A 23,945-nucleotide genomic window follows, 5' to 3' on the forward strand; every position below is an offset into this window, starting at 1 on the left:
TAAATCAGAAAGAAAAAGGTCAGAGATAGGGCTTAAACTCAAGTGTCTGTACCTGCTTCCACTGCAGGGGAACACAGTAATAGACTCAGACCATTCTTCCCTGTCCCGCTGTACTCACACAGGCTCTCATAAGTAGGTCACAGCTATGGAAAAAAGGCAGGCACTCCGGTGTTGAGGTAGTTGAATAACAGTCATTCATTAAAGTAAAATCACAAAAGATTTATTGTACTAACACATATAGCAATTAGCCTTACGCATTTCGTACCCTATGGTACTTAATCATAGGCTCATATGTAGGGATGGGCCGAATCCAGGCTTTTTTTGAAGGATTCGGTTTCGGACGAATCCACGGTCCCGGCTGAACCGAGTCCTAATTAGCATACATTTGCATATGCTAAGTAGAATTTGGAAAGGGTTAAATGGCCTGGGGAAAATTTTTTTTCCCAATCCTAGTTAGCATATGCTAATTAGGATTTGGATTCGGTTCGGGATTTTGGCAGAATCCGTCAGGGTGGGTTCGGTGCATTCCTACTTATAAGTGCTGAACACAGGTGGAACGCAACATGCTGTGTTTTACCTGCGTTAGGTGCTTACATGTCTATGTGAGTACAGCAAGACAGGGAAGTAAAGGCTGTGTTTCGCCCGGCGGTGGAACACAAAAGAACGCCATCTTGGGAACGCAGGGCAAAACCTCTGTCTGTACGAGCCCATATTGTAGTAGGGGGATAGGTTATAATAATTGGCAGCTGCCTGGCACCAATACAACACATACAATAAAACTTTTTAAATCATGTGTTTATTTCTTTTACATGGGTTCTCAGTGTTTACTTAATCATACTACAAATCTATCTGCAGGTGGTATTGTGCCTATATGTGAAATTTGCAACAACCCAATTTGCGGGATTCCATTTAATGAGCTGTTACATACCTGGGCATAAATTGGGGCATTTTCTAATATCAAAATCAGAAATTTAAAAAGGCCAAATAAAATGTATTGAATGATGAACATTATTAAAATATGAAGATCAAGGGAAAATACTGTGTGGGACCCATTAACTTCTAATTACCACTGATATGGCTCCTTCCTGGGAATGCCATCTTTTTTAGAAAAGATATTCTTTCTTCCCTGTTAGTAACATTGGCATAAAACTGTAATATTTACCTGCCAGGTGCAAACCCCTTCCCCTTTACTAAACCCAGATATGTGGCTTCCATGTGCTGCAAGCGGGACATTAGCTCTGCCCCAATGGCTACTTCCATGCCCTGCAAATTGCCCCAGCAGCATAACTAGCAAACTCCTGATACCCAATCACAGGAATCTAAATAACCACACGTTTTATTGATCGTGAGTTTCTCTTTATTACGAAATAAGCAAGCTTAGTACCAGTCACATATGTGCAGCCTCTCGCATATACTATCAAGCAGGATTTATACACCCGTTCATCTAATCCCACACCAGACAAAATGCTCCTTCAAAGTAACATATTAGTAAAAGCGGATAACGAAACGTAATTGCACAGCTGTCATACGCTTTACATGCAAACTAATATAAACCATATATTTCCCGCCGGTAACCCACATATTTATCATAAACGTCTCCCCTTTCCCAAAATGGATTCTGCAGCTTCTCTTTCCCAGCTTCCGGTTTGCAGCTGCGCAGCAACTTCTTGCGTTCCACAATCGCCCCGCCCCATCCGGTCCTGCGTTATTGCAGGCATGTCTACCATATCGAAGGTGGTGCTGGGTATCTCTGTGGTGCTGTCTGTGGGTACGGTGGTTGGCGTGCATGTGAAGCAGAGACTGGACAGAGAGGTTAGTAGCAGGGATGTGCTACTTTCGCCGCATGTGCCCTGAACTGGAGCTGAGCTAGCACTTATGCTCTGTCTGCTCCTTGCCCATTATGCTAAATGAAGGTCATGGCAATCAGTGTTATCCTAGCAAAGTAAATACATTGAACCCACTATATTTGAAATGTTCCCACTCCTTATGGTGTACAGTAAGGCTGTATGCTTATTGCACTGGGGCTGAATGGGGGTGCATTATTTCTGATTTCAGTACAGTAACAACTTTACTTGCCCTCACTACATGAGGAACAACCCAGCTCAGAGATGGAATTTATCCCTCAATAAAGATGATATTTTAGCCCCATTCATACATTGCAGTTCAGGGCTCTGAAGTATCTGAAGTGCAATACTGTACAGATAAAGGCTCAAATACGTACATTTAAAGGACATGTAAAGCCTACATTTGCCTACAATGTATATCAGTTGGGCACATCTCCTCCACCCAGATGGCATCATTTGTACTGCATATATCCCCCCCTCCGCTTGCCAGCAACATCACATTTTCCTAAAGCAAATAGCAGCTTTCACCCAGTGGCCATTTTTCCTCTGATACATAATCAGTTACATTTATCTGCAAACAGCATACACACACACAGACCCTTATTCAGCATACATTTCATCAAGAATACAGGCTCAAACAGGCTCAACTGTCTTTAATAAAAGTTTTGCTTCGTTTGAGCTGAGCTCAGGAGAGGAGGTTAGGAGAAAAAAATTGAAGCAGACAGCTAGAGCTGAGTTTCTATGGGAACCAGCAATGCCATCTCTTCACTGGCTGCTGGACTGGAGGGTGTGTTTAGTAATCTGAGTTTAGAACAACTGAGCATGTTTGGCAAGCCAGGAATCAAAGCAAATTCCCAATTGGGTTACAGGAGGAGAAGGAAATCTAAGTGATTAAGGAGATGTTGCAGCCTTACTATTAACCTCTGGACAACCAGAGTGGCAGGTTTTGAAAGATTTCAAAGAGGCTTCACTGCTTAATTTTTTGTGTGTGGGGTTTACATGTCCATTAAACTATTCCAGGCAAACAATGATGGCAGGGTCCTGGGCATGCAGGCCTGTGTGGAACCTTTTATAAAATGTATTTTGTTGCCAGGCATGTTCCTGCAGTACCTTCTCAGTGTTCCTCCTCCCAGTGCTGCAGGTTTGATTGCGCAGCTCACACCTCAAACACGACATTAAAGTTTCTTTTGCACAGTGCTTAATACTTGGGCTGTTACTGTACTTAAACTCTACTTCATTAGACTGCCTGCTTCATGCCATTTAATTGATGAGTTTATAAATATGCAGTTTTTATATTAAACAAAACTTGAATTTATTTTCTTAGTTGCAAACTGAAAACATAACTTGTCTCTTATGGACCAAAGTATAGAGCATTGGTTGTCAAATATTTGCAGTTAAAGATTTAACCTTTGTTCAGGGCCCCCTTAACTAATGAAATGGGTATAGATGTATTGCTATATCATTCAAGGAAGCAAAACATATCCACCACAAATTGCACCCTAGTTGACCTTCAAGCTGGGCTTTCATTTGATTTTCCCTAATATCCTCACTAACCTACATACTTAGTTGCCACCCACTCCAAGTCCCCATAGGGGCCCAGCCTCAAAGTTGGAGAACTGTGACACATTGGAGTGTCAGCTCACATTGTGACATTTATTTTTCAACCAATCACACTATGTCGTCCCTTAAAAATAACTTTTAGCAATAAGGATACAACCCAGGTCTGTTAATCTGCTGGTTTGTGTTACAGTCCGAGCCACCAGGACAGAGAATAGAAAAAGGACAGACACTGCTTTTAATAGCAGTTATTTATACAGATAACTTCCAAGCCATTATAAATTTGTAATAAATGTATATTGCAAAGCTTCTTGAAATGGTTTCTTTTAATAGTTCCAGTCTATGGTCCACCAGCTGTTGAACTGTAGTCCAAAAGAGAGAGGCCCTAGCACTAATGAAATAATAATAATCTTTTTTTGTACCCAATGGGTGTGAGGGTGAATAGGTTGAGCTATAACACCACTGGTTACTTGCTGTTCGTAAGACCCCTAGAGCTTTAGCTGGGTGACTGCCATAGCAATGTTTTTATATATCTGTACCCTTGTTAACTAAAGGGAAACTGCAACCAAACACAACTAAAAGTTTTTAAAAAATGAAAACATAATTTCAAGCAATGTTGCAATATTACATCAGTTAAAAATATGCAGCCTTTTCATGATTTTTAATGTGATAATATGGATTGGAACAGTTACCTTAGCCTGTTCTCCTGCTGATCTGGCTGACTACTTTAAAACTCAAAAAAAAAAAAAAATGTAACAGTAGTCTAATGTCCTCTGCCTGCCTTTAGCCTGCATCCTCCAAATCCCACAATCCCCTGCACACATAATGTCAATGATAAAAGGAACATCACAGTGCAGTGCATTGTGGATTATGTACTACCTGCATGCTGTCTGTATGCTGTGGAGAAGGTATTTATTCATACTTTTGAAGGGACAGATTACAGAGATTAAAATAGTTTTCTTTTAAGGGCACCCTGATATGAAAATGTTGGACAGCATACACGCCTGTGCTATACAATATTGGTATAGAATGTTACCAGTATGACATTTCATAAACTGGTACAATTACACTGTTGTGACTCATGACTCTTTGTATGGAATGGAAGCTGCTGAAGGGTAGATGTTAATAAGTCTGTTGTTGGGTTGCAGAGACTGCGTGACGGAGTAATTCAAGACTTGCAAAGGCAGAGTCGGAAGCAGGAGAACCTCCGCCTACTTCAGGAGCAAATTCATCTAACCAAACAGCTTGAGGCAGAAAGAGATAAAGTTCTTCTCACTGAGGGATCCTCCAAGGCTTAGATATCAATTCTGCCAAGAGTTTTTGTGCTTAGGAATTGATGCAGCACAGTGACAGAACTTTCAGAATGACTTGAGTTTTTTCTCTGCATTTTTTGGACAGTTGAAGCTGGCTCTGAGAAATGCCAAAAGGCCTTAAGGTTTCTAAAGGAAACAAAATATACACACTTTTGAAACAAACTAAAGAGATTTTGTGACTGGATTTTGGGAAATGGATATCTCTCTTACCAGTGTTGATGATGAAGCGACAAGAACATCTGCATCAGAGGGACTGGAGGAAGGCGAAGTGGAAGGAGAGACCCTTCTGCTAGTTGAGTCTGAGGATCAGGCATCTGTTGACTTGTCCCACGATCAGAGTGGGGATTCCTTAAACAGTGATGTTGGCGATGATGTGGACCCACCATGGATGGAGGAAATGCCTTTTTATTGTGACAAATGTCAAAAGTGGATTCCAGCAAGTAAGCATCACTAATGCATACTTAAAGGAACAATAAAACCAAAAAATTGAAGTGTATAAAAGTAACTAAAATATTTACTGTTGCCCTGCACTGGTGAAAGTTGTGTGTTTGCCTCAGAAAGACTTCTATAGTTTATATAAATAAGCTGCTATGTAGCCATGGGGACTGCCATTCAAAGGAGAAAAAGGCACAGGTTACATAACAGATAAAACTCAATTATATTCTACAGAGTTTATCAGTTATCTGCTATGTAACCTTTGCCTTTTTTCCAGCTTGAATGGCTGCCCCCATGGCTACACAGCGGGTATTTACTAGCGAGTTATAAGGAGCAGGTGTAAGTTTTCCCAAATGACATAGGGCCATCTTGCTTACTTTTTCCCAGATGTCTCTAGCACTGTATAGTAAAATACACTAAAGTTTACTTAGGTAGCCCAAGCTGTGGATGGCTGGGAGATAAGTAAAATGGAGCTGCCCTCTTTTTTTTCACTGGGTGCAATTTTTTCCAAAAAGAAACACTGGCCTCCCCAGTGAAATAACCTATTTACAAGTAAGTCTGACAAATTTTCATTAATATATAGAGGCATTTTATAATTTGCATTATATTTCATTATAAATTATCTTATGTAAAGGGTTTACCTTTAAATAAGAGCATTCATTTCTGTGCTGGTGTTATATCAGGGATCCTCAAACTGCAGGCCCCCCAAGGTAATCTACCCGGCCCCCGATGCATCCTCACTGGCAGCGGGGAGTGGGAGGGCACAGCGGGGAGCGGGGGAGCTGGGAGAGAGAGGACAGAGCGGGGGAGCTAGGAGAGGGAGGACCCAGTGGGGGAGCAGGGAGAGGGAGGATGCAGGAGTGGCCCATAATTTGACCCCACAGCAGGAGGGGGTGGCGTAGTTGAGTACTATAGTTCGGCCATGAACTGGCCCTGTTTAAAAACTGTGAGGACCCCGGTGTTATATTGTAACTAGATTTGAGCTGCTGCATGTCTGTAACAAACTATCCATGTTTTTAAACAACAATACATTATTGCTGATTTCATGAATGTGCAGTGTGTAATTTTAGATTGCTACCTATAAAACAATACCACTTTTGTAACTGATAACATTCCTTCATTTATAGGTCAGCTGAAAGGGGATCCTCCGAGTTATCTTAAAGGAGATAACTACTTCAAATTCATATGCTTTGCTTGTTCTGAAGATGGCAAAGAGCAATTTGAACGATTAAGACTAACGTGGCAGCAGGTAAGTGACAATTTCTGTCTAATTCATAATTATACTTTTAAAGGAATACTGTCTTGGGAAAACATGTGTTTTTCAAAACGCATCAGTTAATAGAGCTTCTCCAGCAGAATCCTGCATTGAAATCCGTTTTTTTTAAAAACACAGATTTTTTTTATATTTAAGTTTAAAATTTCACATCCAGGTGCCCGCAGCCATGTGACCTGTGATTTAATAACCTTCGGTCATATTTTACTGCTGAGCTACAAGTTGGAGTGATATCACCCCCCTCCCAGCAGCCGATCAGCAGAACAATGGGAAGGGAGCAAGATAGCAGCTTTCGGTAGATATCAGAATAGCACTTAATAGTAAGAAATCCAGGTCCGGCTTGAGACTCCTCCAGTTACATGGGAGCAGGAGAAACAATAGGTTACCTGAAAGCAGTTCTAATGAGTAGCGCTGGCTCCTTCTGAAAGCGCAGACTCAGGCACAATAGTTACATACCATGCATACTGTACATCATAGATCCCCTTTAAGATCACTGTAAAGTTTGGTTGTTTGCTTCAGCTGGCATTTAAAAGAATTGGCCTATGCTTTGCTAATTAAAAGTGTTAGATTCTAGTTGCATTGCATTTGTTTATATAGTTCTGTATAATAATTATAAACCGTGGACACTGAAAAGTTTTGTTTATACCAGCAACTCAATAGAAAGGCATTAATAGCCTATTATCTGGCAGGTGGTTATGCTTGCAATGTACAATCTCTCCCTGGAGGAAACTGGGCGACAAGGTTATTTCAGATGGAAAGAAGACATCTGTTCTTTTATTGAGAAGCACTGGAACTTCTTGCTTGGAAACCGGTGAGTGACCAGGAAACCATTTTTTTTAATGTTACAGACAGTTATTTTATACTCATTGTTTGCATCTTGCATGGCTAATGCCACGCAGAACTGATTCTCAGCCTGCCAATAAGCGCATATGGAGAATCAGCCAACTCTCTCACTTTTGTGTCTCTATCCAGAGGCACTGCATCAGCCTGGGTTTAGACACACTGAGGGCCATTTATCAATACTAGGCAAAATTGCCTATGGGCAGTAACCCATGGCAACCAATCAAATTGTTGCATTGGCTGCAGCTGGCTGGAAAAAGCAAATCACTAATTGGTTGCTATGGGCTACTGCCCATGGGCAATTTTTCACAATGTTGATAAATGAGTCCTACTGAGTGTATTTCAGTGCAAAAATGCATACTCTTATTTGCTGAGAAAAAGCCCTGTGTAGCAGTTCCCTTAGGAGTGTGACTCGCCTGTATATTAGCTCTATTTTATGCCTTCCTTTGCCTTGCTTCTAATGTTTGGGGTGCTGCAGGCTTTAGTACTTAAGCTGCACCAGTTTTCTGTGTTGCTTTCCTTTGCTGAGGCATTCTCCATAGGATTCAGTAGAGCAGTTTTAGGTCCATGGGGTAATGCAGGCAGAATACTTTTGCAAAGGAAAAATATAGCAGGTTTCTCTCGTATATATGTATGCAAAATGCAGAGAAGCCATGCTCTGCACAAAATAAGCCATTGCTTTACATATTACTGCAATGGGAAAATATTCTGACTTCATTGCTTTGAAGTGGGCAAATTCTCCACATGCAAAAGGGGGTTTGCTCAGGTATACCCTCTTGCCACTGCTCATCTTGCAGCTGGCGTTTCTTGGGATTGGCCTCAATAGAGTCCATAGAGAACATTACATTTTAGAACTAAATACAGATTAGCATCCTGGAGGGTAAACCTTAGAAGAGGTGCTGTGTGGGTCTTTTGTTATTTGTCCTTAAGGGTTAGCATGGTAAATCTTCAATATCGCAGACAACTAAATATCCTAAAAATATCTTCCCCTCGCAAAATCTTTCAGTCGTCGCAAGTAAAACACATTACTCGAGGCAATTCAACTTAATATAATTTAATAGCAGGTCTCATCTTTTCTATTCAACAGAAAGAAGACCTCCACCTGGTGGAGCACAGTCGCAGGATGCCTTTCGGTAGGAAGTCCTTTGTTCTTTAGATCTGGGGCTCAGGAATTTGGTGAACCGGGATGGTGGAAACTGGTGCACAACAAGCCGCCCATCATGAGACCTGAGGGAGAAAAGTATTCTATTGCTTTACAGAAAACAAAGGGTGTGTTAAATTTAGAATTGTGCCCAAATATTGTAAATTGTTTTAAAAAAAAGTTTTATGTAAATACTAGATTGTTTGAATTAAAGGTTTCTTACCTTTACCTTGTAAAAAAAAAAACACAATGCTACCGATTATTACTCTGAGGCAGAGTCTGCCTCTATCTACCCCTACATGAAGTTAAAAATGTTGATGGTGATACAGGTTCTAAATACACTTATTGCTTATTGAAGAACCGAATCCAATTCCCTTTCACCTACTTTGGTTTTCTCTCATGCCCCAAACAGTTATATAGCTTTTTTTTTTATGCGGTGTCTGTGTTTTCAAAAGGGTTAGCTGGTGGGATGGCATTTCGGGCGGCGACTAATCTCCCCGTGTGCCACAGCCCTTATACTTTGTCATGTTATTAGTTTTATACAGAAATTAAAACTGGGAAACTACAAACAAGCCTCTATTTACTTGTACCTAAAGAAATCCTTAATGTATTTACATGTTTCCAGTCCCAGTGAAGACTTCCCTTGATCCGGTTATCACAGTAGAAGGTCTCAGGAAGAGAGCGAGCCGAAATCCAGTTGAGTCAGCAATGGAGCTGAAGGAGAAAAGGTCACGCACTCAGGAAGCCAAAGAGATAAGAAGAGCACAAAAAGAGGCTTCTGGCTTTGTGGATCGTAGTACATCCTCCACACCAGTGAAGTTCTCTAGTGGAAGAAGCCGTCGTCCTGATATTGTGCTAGAGAAGGGTGAAGTGATAGATTTCTCATCCATGAGTTCATCTGACCGAACACCTATGACTAGTCCTTCCCCTTCTCCATCCTTAGATTTCTCTGCTCCAGGGACACCAGCTTCTCACTCAGCAACTCCCAGTCTTCTTTCTGAGGCTGATCTAATCCCTGATGTTATGCCGCCACAAGCACTGTTTCATGGTTAGTGTGGAATTCTGCATGATGGAAATTCTGTCCCTCATGAACGTGGTTTTTTTTTTTTTTCTATGATTAAATATAAATAGATATGCAGGAAATTTATAACAAATTTATGATCAGATGTGGCGACGAGATTCAGTTTGGCCAGATGCTTGGAATTCAGGCAGATCCAAATGCTGCAAAGAGCAACTGAGCTAAGCCTGAACCTGGATTCTATGCCAGTATTTTTGGATATTGCCCTTGTGCATGGTTGCAACCACTGTAGTTTCAAATATTATTATTATTATAAACATTTATTTATAAAGCGCCAACATATTCCACAGCACTGTACAATAAGTGGGTTTTATACATTGGACATACAGAGTAACATATAAAGCAATCAATAACCGATACAAGAGGTGAAGAGAGCCCTGCCCAAAAGAACTTATAATCTACAAGTATACTCATACACTGTAATATTTTAAGAGTGACAATCACAGAATCCAAGATACAGGCATTGTAAAATAAGTGTAGATCTTTATTCCAACACAGCATCTCACCCTTAAAGATGATGTCACACTGGGTGCTTCATTGCCTGGTGGGAAATCTCCTCTCCCATGGGCGATGAACACCACCTTTCCTCTGGGATTCTTTTAGTTGCTGCATGTAATGCACTTTACATTTGGCGATCCCAGGTAATTGCTCAAAAATGTCTCCTTACACATTCGGGCAGTTAACAGGGATCGACACATATAGTGTGTTTTACATGAGGCAACTGAAAAAAAAGTGAAGGGTAAGGTATTGTCAGGGGCTTCATTGGCCAAAGAATAAGAGATTTCTCACCAGGCACCCATGTTACCTTAAGGACCTTAACCTTAAGGGTTAACTAAAACCCAGTTTTAAATATTAGTTCAGTAAATAGGGCTTGTGCTGAACATACCTTTCAGTTTTGGTTGCATAAAAACAGGTTTGCTGCCAAACAGAGCCTCATGTAAGCTGCTAGTCTATATAGGGGCTGCTAAATCGCCAATCAGAGCCCCTATTTGAAACCCAAGGAACATTTTTCATGCTTGTTTTGTTCTCCAACTCTTTCAACATTTGCATGTGGCTCACAGGTAAAAAAGGTTGGGGATCCTTGATGTATTTATTTTTTTTGCATTAAATGGGGCACCTAAAAGTAAAGTCACATTCTCCTTCCTGACCACTAGGAGTAGTTACAAAGCAGCAGTCTCCTTAGAATCCTCTGTATAATGAGCAGCTCTTTATCTAAAAGCCTGACAGGCTGCATCTGGTGATAGTAAAGGGTTTATTTTTGTTGTTGTTATACAGGGCTTCTCAGTGGGCTGCTGGTTTGTTTTGATTTTGAAACTGGAGGTAGATTGTGACTTATACCCTCAGATTTTACCCTGTTTAGTGCACAAAATAACACAATTCATAGATATTTCTTTTTTCTTTAATTTTGTTCAGCACAAGCTCTGTTTGTTGATCTATTATAGAAAAAAGGGGTTGTGTTACAGGCAGCCGATGCAGCCAAATGCTTTGAGCAGTCTCTACTTGACAAGGATGCTTCCTATTCTGGCTTTGTATGTTCTTTAATACCTAGCATTCAGTTATGGATGCATTTTCCATGTGTTCTAATTGTTGGTTGGTTTTATTAACAGAAAGTCTCTGCCTCAGCTGCCTTTTAGTGATGTATGTGTTCTGTCCCACAGATGATGAGGAGCTGGAAGCAGACAGTGTAATTGATCCTGGGATGGAATACATACCTCCTACCAGTGCATCACTAGCTGGTTCCTCGACACCCATATGCCACAAAAAGGTTAAAAACCCCCTACAGATTAAACAAGAGATAGAAAGTGAAGAGGAGAGATCTGAGAGGATTGAAGAAGAATTACCTGAAGATTCCTGGCGGGAAAGAAGGCGCAAGAAGAAAGGGCCCCTGCCCACAGAAAGTGACAAAAACAAAGGCACACAGTACAATGCGATAAGCCTTTATGAGGAAAAACTTCTTTTAAAACGCCTAGAGACCTGCCCAAATGCAGTGGCAATAACTCATGAGGCCAGGAGACTCAGGCGCAAGCTACTTGTCCGTCAGGCCAAGCGTGAGAGAGGGCTACCCCTCTTTGATTTAGATCAAGCAGTGAATGCTGCCCTTCAGCTGGTAGGCGGAGTGTATGGAGCGAGAGAAGGGTCTGTCTCAAGACCAGCACCCTCAGGCCCAGAGTATCAGGCAACAGCCAAAGACTACAGAATCTTGGATAGGTACCAGGTGAGTTAGTAGCACCTACAAATAATCAGATATGATATGATAATCTGTCTGTATGGGACTGTTGTATTATTTCCAGGCTACAGCAGCCCTATGCAGGTAATGTTTTGGCTTGCAACTCCTTTTCCACATCTGGGCGCACTGCCTGTTCGTGTCATCTTGTGCATACTGGGGTCATTACTCACATGAACACACAGAAATGCACCACTAGGTGCCATTCTACACAGATGGTGTACCATGGACTGAAGGACTTAGTGTATTGCATGGGTTGGGATGCATTCGCATTATTATTTATTATGCAGTTACTTTAAGGCCAACTAAAATATAAACTGGACTTTGCCTTGCTTTAATAGTCATAGTTTTAAAAGGCAAATAGGTAAATAGTCCCTCTGACATAGGTGTATCATATATAATATATATATATATATATATATATATATATATATATATATATATAATTTTTTTTTTTTTTTTTTTTAACTTGGTAGTTTAGATAGTAATTATGCACTTTTTTTTATATAAGCCTAGCTAAAGGAACTTACAACATATAAGTAGGGTCTATCTGTTATTTGTCAGATATTTGATATCAATCTCCAGTTTTGAAGATTCCATATATCAAAGACGTTGACCTGTATTTGGATTAGACCATTGGCCATGCATGTAGTTGGCCAAATCAGCCTGAAATACACTCTGGATCGTCCATGGGCAGTTCACATTTCCTTTACTCTGATCTGTAAAACAGGATGACATATCTATTATATATAATATAGTAAACTTGCAGGATCCACAACAGGTACTTTCTTCTCCTTAAGGATGTTTATTTAACACAGGGGTGCCCATTTCAGCATACAAAACACACATCATAAAATAAATCCTGCCCACTGGGCACTACCTTCACACATTTGATGAGTTTCCTCACTAAATTGGGCCCTTTGTAGACTATCCGTAAAAACACAAATGCTTGGGGTCACTCCTGTACTCGCAATACTTCTTTGGGGGAAATTCTCTCATCCTGGCTTTCCTCTCAGTTCCTCAGACATTCAGTCTCTCAGTTGCTTTGCCATGGGCTCCCTCTGATCCTTGCGGTGGCAGGCAGCACCCCAGCCCCTCTGGGAGTTGCACACACAGATAAGTAGCCTTTCTGTTCTGTGCTTTGCTCTGAGAGAACTTTTATATAATTAAATACTTTTACACAGGACAGCCTTCCTGTGGAAAGTAAGATCCAATACGTGAGCTTAACTAGTGTAATCGATCGTGTGGTGTGGTTGTTTCTTCCAGAATACTATAGGTTCCCAGACCAGACCGCAAGATCCTTTAAACAGAGAAAGCATTTTCTGTTTAGTAACATCTCCATTGAAGCTTACATCTAGAACCGCTCGATCAGTGGTGCAGATTGGTTCAACCATTTACCTAGATTAGAAGGAAAGATAGGCTGGCTCATATTAAGTGGCATGGGAGAATGAATGATTCATGCATGGCATATCTGTGCTTCTCAAGAATAAACCTTGGACTCTGTCCAACCACTAAACAGATTTAACTTTTGCAGACGTGTTGGGAGCTGCCAGACCTATTGTTCCGCTAAGTCATGCTTACTGTTTGGTTGAAGGAATTCTGTTTCTCATATCATATCGCAGTCCTTGGCTTGAAGCTATCATAGCTATGGCTCACAAGGGAAACTATAACTTATTTGTATTATCATTATAGTTAATAAAGCAATATGGCTGCAGGGATCTGCTTTCTCTTTATATTTATAACTGTGGGTGTGAACTTCAGTAAGGATACTGTTCTCCTTGTATGTATGTTTTAACACTGGTACTTTGCTGGTAAAGTGGATTAATAGTGTCAAATACAATGTGGATGAAAAAGGGACCCTTGCATGTATAGTATATTCGAAAATTTATACCAATTGGCCATTTAGCACAAAAATATATTAATAAAATATCTGTTTCACATTAGACTGCGCTGCCAGTCACAAAGAGACATCGGCATGCAGCAACTCGCTTTGTGTACAGATTGGGGGGCTGTGAAGACAAGGATTCAGACCTCAGCATCGTCAGCCCCTATACTGCCAGAGTCTTGAAGCCCTACATAAGGTAAACTGCTACTTATTTTACTCAGGTTGCAGATCCTTGGAATAACAGCCATGTTGTAGTGGGCAACAAATATATATATATTTGTAATAAATATGAATTTGTATTAGCCAATGTTAGTAGAAGTTACTTAGATATACCCATTTTTTTTTTTAAATTGTTTAAGTTTATACATAGAGATTCTCTTTGAGCATGCTAGCATGTGTATCTGTATCAGAACAAGTTATACAAGTATAGAGAAGATCTGTGTTCATTTTGTGAGTATTTTTTTGTTGCCAAACTTACGCTAGTGATATGTCTTCCAAGATATTATTAGTTCTCCTTTGCTGTCACCAGGCGCGACTATGAGACAAAGACGCTGAAGCAACAGCTCCTGGCGGAGATTAAAGCCTTTCCACACAGAAATGAGCCTGACTGGCAACCGGAGCCAGAGTCTCCTATCGATTACTGTTATGTCCGTCCAAGCCATATACCCACCATTAACTCAATATGCCAAGAATTCTTTTGGCCTGGTAAGAATGCATGAGGATTGGGACATCTATATGTAATATGATGTCATTATTAATTTGATAGTATTGCCTACAAGTGTCTAGTTTAGGACCCCCAACCAGTGGCTCAACATGTTGCTCACCACCGCGTTTGATGTTGTACCCAGTTGTCTTAGAGTAGGTGCCCATTTTTAAATCTCTGGCTTGGTGGCACAGAAACAGTGTGGAAGCCCAGAGACACAGTTTTACTCCAAGCAGAGCCTTCTGCAGGCTAACAGTCCACTTGGGGCTACAAATAGCCAATCACAGGTCTTATTTGGTACCCCCAGGTACATTTTACTTGTGTGGCTCACAAGTTAGAAAGGTTGGGGATTCCTGGTTAGTTAGTCCATGGTGGCACCCATTATGGAAAGCTGCTAGATTATAGATTTGATTACCTTCAGCTCTCTACAACAACATATAAATGCCTGCTTTTAATGGCACAGAACCTGTTTGGCTTAAAGTTTGATGCCACAGAAACATTAATCTGGGGTGTGCTTTTTTTTTTTATTAATCTGTTGACTGTAAATACCAAATATATAGGAATGTTGGTGCAGAAATCAAGGTTTTATCTCTTTACGTGACCCTGGAAATATTCAGTTTATTTAGTGCAGATGCACACCCTGCATTGGAATGGAGTTTAGGTGTTGGCCCTGTCTGTGTTGCACTTCACTTGGCGAATGGAAGCGCTGCAGTACAGGAGGAGGTAGCAGGCCGGCTTTTGCATCTAATGTGCCCTGAATCGGGGTTCATGTATATATGCTTTCCCCAACTTGCCCTGAACTAACTGGGGATCTTGTCAAATGATGTCAGTATTGCAGCCCTCCAGCGTTCTTATATGAGACATTGTTGGGCACAGTAGATAAGTGGTCACATATTTGGCAGGCCACGTTTAAAAAAAAAAAATCAGTCTAAAATTATAATCCAGATGTGACAAGTGGTATAGAAGCTCATGTCTACAAGTACAGAAAAATATATTCTTTAGCTTCATACACACAGTAATCAAGGCTAAAGGATAAGGATAGCCTGTTTTTCAGCCTCTAGTGCTCCTTAATCAGACTTTGGCACATGTTCTGAACTTTTGATTGAATTCCGTACTGTGCCAGGTCTTACTAGGTGCAGGGCATAGCGGGAGGCTTGGGGAAAGATGCCAGAAAACTTCCCTGGGGCCCAGGGAAATTAAGCAATTGAAGTCACCATGGGTGCCTAAGACCAGGGCTGTGGAGTCGGTAGATAAATTCTCCGACTCCTCAGTTTCTGATACTTCCGACTCCACGACTCCCGACTCCTCTGTTTTTAATATGCTAATGTATTTTATACATTCATTGGAGGAAAGGAAGGAGACATACATGGGTTCACAGTGGGCATTGGGTTCCCTGTAACAGAGGAACACGACGCAGTGGAGCTGCCGCACCTTAACTGTGCGTTACGTCCCATTTAGTGAAGCATACAGTCAATGAAAAGCATGCTTAATGGTCACTCAACGTGTTCGTTTATGCACTGCGTGCATTGGGCTTTATTCTTATAGCAGAGAAGTAATTAATTATGACTGTTTGTGAATTGGGACATTTAAATATGCTTTATTTTTTTTTATTCCCATTTAAATTTAGTAGTCGGAGTTGGTTAATTTTTTGCCGACTCCGACTCCAGGTACCCAAAATTGCCTCCGACTCCACAGCCCTGCCTAAAACATTTCAGTGACTAAAGCTTTCCCTGTCCTTTATACTAAGTGGTACCCACCAAGCAGTTATCTGATATCTGCTATGAATTGGAAGACCTGGGGCAAACTTTGCATTTTTTATTACGTCACCCCATGAAAATATCAGAACCCAGTAGCTACAGTGGATATCAAAAGTCTACACACCCCTGGTAAAATGTCAGGTTCCTGTGCTGTACAAAAATGAGACAAAGATAAATCATTTCAGAACTTTTTCCTCCTTTAATGTGACCTATAAACTGTACCACTCAATTGAAAAACAAACTGAAATCTTTTAGGTGGAGGGAAGAAAACCAAAAAAACTAAAATAATGTGGTTGCATAAGTGTGCACACCCTCTTCTAACTGGGGATGTAGCTGTGTTCATAATTAAGCAATCACATTCAAAATCATGTTAAATAGGAGTCACATACACCTGCCATCATTTAAGGCTGATGCCACACGTGGCGTTTTTACGCTGCGTATTTTCTAATTCTCTGAGAAAAGGCTGAGAAAATACGCAGCGTAAAAACGCCACGTGTGGCATCAGCCTAAAGTGCCTCTGATTAACCCCAAATAAAGTTCAGCTGCTCTAGTTGGTCTTTCCTGACATTTTTTAGTCGCATCCCACAGCAACAGCCATGGTCCACAGAGAGCTCCCAAAGCATCAGAGGGATCTCATTGTTAAAAGATATCAGTCAGGAGAAGGGTACAAAAGAATTTCCAAGGCATTAGATATACCATGGAACACAGTGAAGACAGGCATCATCAAGTGGAGAAAATATGGCACAACAGTGACATTACCAAGAACTGGACGTCCCTCCAAAATTGATGAAAAGACGAGAAGAAAACTGGTCAGGGAGGCTACCAAGAGGCCTACAGCAACATTAAAGGAGCTGCAGGAATATCTGGCAAGTACTGGCTGTGTGGTACATGTGACAACAATCTCCCGTATTCTTCATATGTCTGGGCTATGAGTGGAGGTAGAGTGGCAAGATGAAAGCCTTTTCTTACGAAGAAAAACTTCCAAGCCAGGCTACATTTTGCAAAAACACATCTGAAGTCTCCCAAAAGCATGTGGGAGTAAAACCAAGGTTTAACTTTTTGGCCATAATTCCAAAAAATATGTTTGGCGCAAAAAACAATACTGCACATCACCAAAAGAACACCATACCCACAGTGAAGCATGGTGGTGGCAGCATCATGCTTTGGGGCTGTTTTTCTTCAGCTGGAACTGGGGCCTTAGTTAAGATAGAGGGAATTATGAACAGTTCCAAATACCAGTCAATGTTGGCACAAAACCTTCAGGCTTCTGCTAGAAAGCTGAACATGAGGAGGAACTTCATCTTTCAGCATGACAATGACCCAAAGCATACATCCAAATCAACAACGGAATGGCTTCACCGGAAGAAGATTAAAGTTTTGGAATGGCCCAGCCAGAGCCCAGACCTGAATCCGATTGAAAATCTGTGGGGTGATCTGAAGAGGGTTGTGCACAGGAGATGCCCTCGCAATCTGACAGATTTGGAGTGTTTCTGCAAAGAAGGGTGGGCAAATCTTGCAAAGTCAAAATGTGCCATGCTAATAGACTCATACCCAAAAAGACTTCCCTCCACCTAAAAGATTTCAGTTTGTTTTTTGATTGAGTGGTACAGTTTATAGGTCACATTAAAGGTGGAAAAAGTTCTGAAATTATTTATCTTTGTCTCATTTTTGTACAGCACAGGAACCTGACATTTTACCAGGGGTGTGTAGACTTTTTATATCCAGTGTATGCTGAGAAGAAAATAACATATAAAAGGCAAGTGTACTTAAATTAACCACAATCCGTTACATTTCATTTGGGCTTTTGGTGCAGGTTGAAAGGAATTGTACTACAGAGACCTTATCCGCACACCCTAGTACTCCAAAATTATATGCCTGGTGCACACTGCTGGAGGGATCGGCACCCTCCAAAACCAGTACAACCACAAAAAGCAAATGGCACTCAGGGCTATAAACAAGGGAAAAACCCTTAAAATTTTATTGCGGAGGTGCACCTCCGCAAGAAAATTTTAAGGGTTTTTCCCTTGTTTATAGCCCTGAGTGCCATTTGCTTTTTGTGGTTGTGCAGGTTGAAAGGAAACCATGTGTCTCCCTTAGGCTCTCTGTATAATGTAGCCCCTCCCCCACCATCTACCATTGTGAAGTGATGGAACCTAAATGCCCCTTGCTTTCCATAGTGAGTAGTTCACAGATTCTCTGAAAAGTTCAAGTTCCAGAATCCATCACTTCACAATGGAACAAGGAGAGCCTGTGAGCCTAAGGGATGGATTGGTGAAATGGTTTGTATCATGGTCCCTCTTCAATCTGTGAAATCAGGTATGTCTGTGTAAGGAGGCAGGACTGTGTACAGGAGGCAGGACACTAAAAGAGAAATAAGACTCTTCCTCTCTTCTACTCTCCACCCAATCATTTCTAGCCAGTTTTTTTATAGTGTCCTTCAAAGAGACAGGACCTCCTGCTTCATCTGAGAATTAAATATGGCGCCAGGAGTTGACCTCCAGCAGTAGCTCTCCTACACAGGCTTCCAGGGGATCTTAAGCACCAGGTCCGTTTAATCTTTTATGGAGCGGGCCACACAGAGTCCCTGCATCTCGTATATTGAGAGCAGAAGCTGTTCAGTGCTATAACTCATTACTGGACCCTGCCTTTGGTCAGTGCCTGCCCCAACATGCCTGTCCTTCCGCTCCCCTTCGCACCTTCTCTTTGCTTCCTTTGCTGGTCAGTTTCCTTGCATTCCACAAGTGAGTATTTCCTTATAATCATGCAGGAGGATTATGTCACGGGGCGTGCTTCTCTTATCGCGTTGGCATGACCTTTTTTGTGCCATTTCCCTAATCTCTCTCCATTCTGAAGTGTCATTCTGCTGCTCTTCATCCTGAACTTCGCATTCTACCACTCTCCATCCTGTACTGGCTCTATATTACATTGTATTTGCTCTATACTAATGTACTGATATCATACTGACTTGGTACTGGCACTGCCTTAGTAATTCTGACACTGTTCTACCTTGGCTTTGTCAAGGAATCATATCCCACCAGAGCTACTTACCTTAACTGACACCATTTTTCCTGAACTAATACTGTACGCACTTGATTTCATTCCTCTGCTGGTAGCCGGTGACGCCTTATCACATCACTACTCACACCATGGCAAAGGGCAATCCAGAGGGACCCTCAGGCAGAAAGGTCCTACTGTGTCCTTCTGTTCAAAACTTCCCGGTGTGACTCCTTTCCAGGCTCAGGACTTGCCAGCTCTGGTCACAACTAAGGATCCAGAGGTGGTTTCCAATCCCTTGGTTGCACAAGAAGTTCCTGCATAGGCTCCCACTTCCAGTCAAGAACCTCCTCCATGGGCTATTCAGCTCTCACCAGGCATCTCTAAAATAGCAGCATGCCTAGATAAGCTACTGGACAAATTGGATCGCGACTGATCCGAATCTCTACACTAAATCCCTCAAACACCCTGCATCTCATAATCCTTTAGACTGCAGCAACACTGCTTCCCTCCATGCCTCCAAATCATTGAGTGAAGGAGAAATCTCCTCGGATGACTCTGGTGACACCATCCTAAATATCCTTCAGAAGCAATTGATTCCTTAATTGCTTCAGTCATTATGTGCCTCGACAGAATGCTCCAGAATAGCATCATCCAATTGGTGTGGGACCACCCTGAGAAATGTTTCCATGCCAACTGGCATTTTTAAAGCCCTTGAAAAAAGGTCCACTCTGCAGTCCGTGGAAATATCTTTCCAAGAATACAGCCCTTCAGTCCCAGATTCCTCTTATTTTAAGGATTCTATGGACAAAAAGTTGAAAGGGTTTCTCACGTCTGCCTTCCCATCTGCCTTCACATCTGCAGGGGTATGGTAGCAGGGAGGGTGATGGGTCTTCCTCTTCTAGTGTCCTGCCTCCTGCTGGGAGATATTATACATGCTCCTTGTGTCCCACAGACGTTCTGAGAGGAAAGGATTTAACTGTATCACAAAATCCCCCACTTTTTCGTTTATTTACATAAGCCCAATAAATATTTAGCACTGATGCCAGACCAGGTTAGGGTTCCTGTTGGGGAAAAAGGATGTGTGATGGGCAAAAAGATACAGAGGTTATATTGATTAAAGGAGTTGTTCATCCTGTTAAATTAACTTTTATTATAATGTAGAGAGTGCTAATTCTAAGACAATTTGCAATTGGTCTTCATTTTTTTTTATTGTTTGTGGTTCTTGCATTATTTAGCTTCCAGTTTGGCATTTTAGTAGCTGTCTGGTTGCTAGGGCCCAATATAACCTAGTAACCAGGCAGTGGTTTGAAAGAGACAGGCATATGAATAGAAGAGCGCCTAAATAGAAAGATAAGTAATACAAAGTAAAAATAACAGCACTGTAGCCTCACAGGGCAATAGATTTTTGGCTGCTGGGGCCTGTAACCCCCTTTTGAAAGCTGGAAGGAGTCAGAAGAGGTAGGCAAATAATTCAAAATTACAAAAAAAAATGAAGACCAGTTGAAAAGTTGCAAAGAATAGGCCATTCTATAACATACTAAAAGTTAACATGAAGGTGAATCATCCCTTTAATATTACATGTGGTTACAAGAGGCTGTTCTGACCAACACTATTGTCCATGGGACAGCGGCAGGCAGAGCACCTTTATCTCTACTTGGCAAACACAAGGGCAAATAATGAAGCTGCATTTGCCTCTCCTAGGTGCTAGAGGCTGCAGTAATGGCTGCAGTAATGGCTGCTGTAATGGCTGCTGTAATGGCTGCTGTATTGGCTGCTGTATTGGCTGCTGTATTGGCTGCTGTATTGGCTGCTGTAATGGCTGCTGTAATGGCTGCTGTAATGTATCTGATGTCTTTGCATTTTGGTTTCAGGCATTGACCTCTCTGAATGTTTGCAGTATCCAGATTTCAGCGTTGTAGCGCTGTACAAAAAGGTTGTCGTTGCTTTTGGCTTCATGGTTCCAGATGTGAAATATAATGAAGCCTACATCTCATTCTTGTTTGTGCATCCTGAATGGAGGAGAGCCGGCATCGCCACATTTATGATCTACCACCTTATACAGGTAAGCAGCAATACGAGGTGTGATCCCTTTAAAGGGGTAGTTCACTTTTAGTGTGTCATTGAATTCCTTATTCCTAGCAACTTTGCAATTGGTCTACACTATTTTTTTTAAGTTATTATATTATTTGCCTTCCTCTTCTACATCTTTCAAGCTTTCACAGGGGTAACTGACCCCAGTAACCAAAAACTATTGCTTTGTGTGCTTGCCATTTTATTACTAGTTACCCTTTATTCCTTTCCTTTCTATTCAGTCCCTCTGCTATTTATATTCCAGTCTCTCATTCAAACCACTGCCTGGTTGCTAAAGTAAAGACCCTAGCAACCAGATAGCTGCTGAACTTCCAAACTGAAGAGCTGCTGAACAAAAAGCCAAATAACGGGAAAAAAAACATAGGAATTGAAAACCAATTGCAGATTGCCTCAGAATATCAGTGTCTGTCATACTAAAATAATAATTTAAAGGTGAACTACCCCTTTAATATGGCTAAACCATTTTATCTTTAATGAGGAGCAAAAAAAACCCAGCAACCACCCTTTAATGTTTGCATCTTTTCAGCTCTGTTCTGGTAACTCCTAAAATAGCTCTATACTGTGACTAGCCCTACCCACATTCCCCTGCAAGCAGTTATATGATCCAGCGCCAGAAGTACCGTTTAATTGTCATTTCATTCTTTCAGTTTCCTGCTTGCTGAACCGCCATAAACTTGCCAGCTAAAATAGCAGTTTTTCTCCACCCACCCTTTTTGCCTCTGGCCAATTTCATCATTTTCTATAGAAATAAAAAACATTTTTCTTTCTTGGCAGACTTGTATGGGGAAGGATGTCACCCTGCATGTTTCTGCCAACTCATCAGCGATGTTGCTCTACCAGAAGTTCGGATTCAAGACGCAAGAGTACATTTTGGACTTCTATGACAAATATTACCCGTTGGACAGCAAGGAATGCAAGCACGCCTTTTTCCTTAGGCTGCGGAGGTGATGGAGATACATTAACCTAAATGCCTTGTGGGATATTTGGCAGTTTATTTCAGGGCAGAAAAGCCAATTAGTCTTTTGTAAGCTGCGCCTCACACGAAATAAAAACAATGTCAAAAGAATCATCTGTGTTTGTAAGAAAGGCTGCGACATGCATGGAGTAAATGGACCCTGTAGGAGCTAACAAATATTAAAGGGGAACCGCTATTATACCACCTATCGCTGTAATCTGTTCCTTCAAAAAGTATGAATAAATACCATTTTATATGCTGAAATCCAGCTGCAAAACGTGTTTTCTCTTTCTGCGTTATTTAAAATCCTGGTAGGGGAGGAGGGTCTAAAACTTTGATATTAAAAATTGTCCACAGTTTACAGACTGCATGCAGGAAGTACTTAACCACAATGCATTGCACTGCAACGTTCCCTTCCTAATTGACATAATGTGCGCAGGGAATTGTGGGATTTGGAGGATGCAGGCCGAGGAAAGTCAACTACTGTTACATTTTTTTTATTTTTGAGTTTCAAAGTAGTCAGCCAGATCAGCAGCAGAACAGGGGGAAAGGCTTAGGGAACTGTTCCACACCATATTATTACATTACAAATCATGAAAAGGCAGCATATTTTTAATTGATTTATATTGCAAAGTTGCTTGAAACTACTTTTCAAAAAGCTTGTGTTTGGGTGGAGTTCCCCTTTAAAGGACAAGGAAACCTGAACTCACTGGGGCGGGTGCCAATATTTTATGCCAGTCTGCACAATGGACGCCTGGGAAGTACAGGTAAGATGGCGGCACCACAGTGCAGTGATTTAGAAATTCCCCAGGCTGGTACAATTTTCCTGAAAAGAAGCACTGACCCTAGGAATACACGTAGTGATTTTATTCACTTTGGGGGGAGCCTAATATTTTGCAGCCCCCTGAGGAATGCAACTATCCTTTTACTTTTAAAGGGATAGTTCCCCTTTAAGTAAACATTTTCTATGTCATAGAATTAGAAATTCTTAGCAACTATTCAACTGGTCTTCATTTTTAATAGTTTCATTATTTGTCGTCTTCTTTTTCCTCTTTCCGGGTTTCAGATGGGGGTTACTATTTTTACTTATTACTTATATTTATATGCAAGGCCCTTTCTTATTTATATTCCAGTCTCTCTGTCAAACCACTGCTTGCTTGCTAGGGAAATGTGGCCCCAAGCATCCATATACCTGCCTAAATGTCCATACTGGAGAACTGCTGAAATAAAGCTAAATAATTAAAGGCATGTACAATAAATAATAAAGACCAGTTTGCACCTCCTCATTCACTGCAGTCCAGCCCCCTGCACCCAGCAGGCCCCAGTGCTCCCCTAAAGGGCAACTCTCTGTAGTTCATGTTATAAAATGTCCTATTCTTAATAACTTTTTATAATTCAAAAACTGTTTGCCTTCTGTCTCTGTCTGGCAGCCAAAAACTTACTGCTCTGTGTGGCTACAGTTTTTTGTTTCCTGTTATATTATATAATATACATATAACTACTAAGTATTTGGCTGTACTGATTAATCATTCTCTTGTTTTGCTGAGCTGTGACCTTCAGTCTTCATTTAAGTGGCCTTAGTTTGGTAACATTGGTATCATTTTCAGAAGAGAAAAGGGATCGATTCCAAAGATTTTGTCTGAATTGAACAATAAAGCCCTTCAGTTGAATTGTTGGCTTCTCACTGCTTTCACTTGCAATTTACAAAGAGCTTTAACATCACTGAACATTTGTAATGAATGTAATATTGTAAAGTTGCTGGAAAGCTGATATTTTCATTAGTTATGCTATGTTCCCTTTAAAAGGGTCACTAGGTTCCATTTTGTGGGGTCTCTTAATTGAAGGAAAGCTA

At 41.1% G+C, this 23,945-nt stretch overlaps 1 protein-coding gene across 1 annotated transcript; it reads left to right on the forward strand.

Annotated features, from left to right (window-relative positions):
* Positions 1 to 1,755: 1,755 nt before the first annotated feature.
* Positions 1,756 to 22,370, forward strand: kat14 (lysine acetyltransferase 14). The gene is given in 11 exon segments (NM_001079210.2): positions 1,756 to 1,812; positions 4,550 to 5,154; positions 6,277 to 6,398; positions 7,112 to 7,233; positions 8,350 to 8,531; positions 9,029 to 9,451; positions 11,140 to 11,696; positions 13,650 to 13,786; positions 14,120 to 14,295; positions 20,919 to 21,109; positions 21,913 to 22,370. Coding segments are annotated over 10 exon segments (2,331 nt in total). The 5' UTR covers positions 1,756 to 1,812; positions 4,550 to 4,907; the 3' UTR covers positions 22,087 to 22,370.
* Positions 22,371 to 23,945: the final 1,575 nt, after the last annotated feature.

Source organism: Xenopus tropicalis, chromosome 5 (genome assembly GCF_000004195.4).
Source record: "Xenopus tropicalis strain Nigerian chromosome 5, UCB_Xtro_10.0, whole genome shotgun sequence".
Classification (NCBI taxonomy): domain Eukaryota; kingdom Metazoa; phylum Chordata; class Amphibia; order Anura; family Pipidae; genus Xenopus; species Xenopus tropicalis.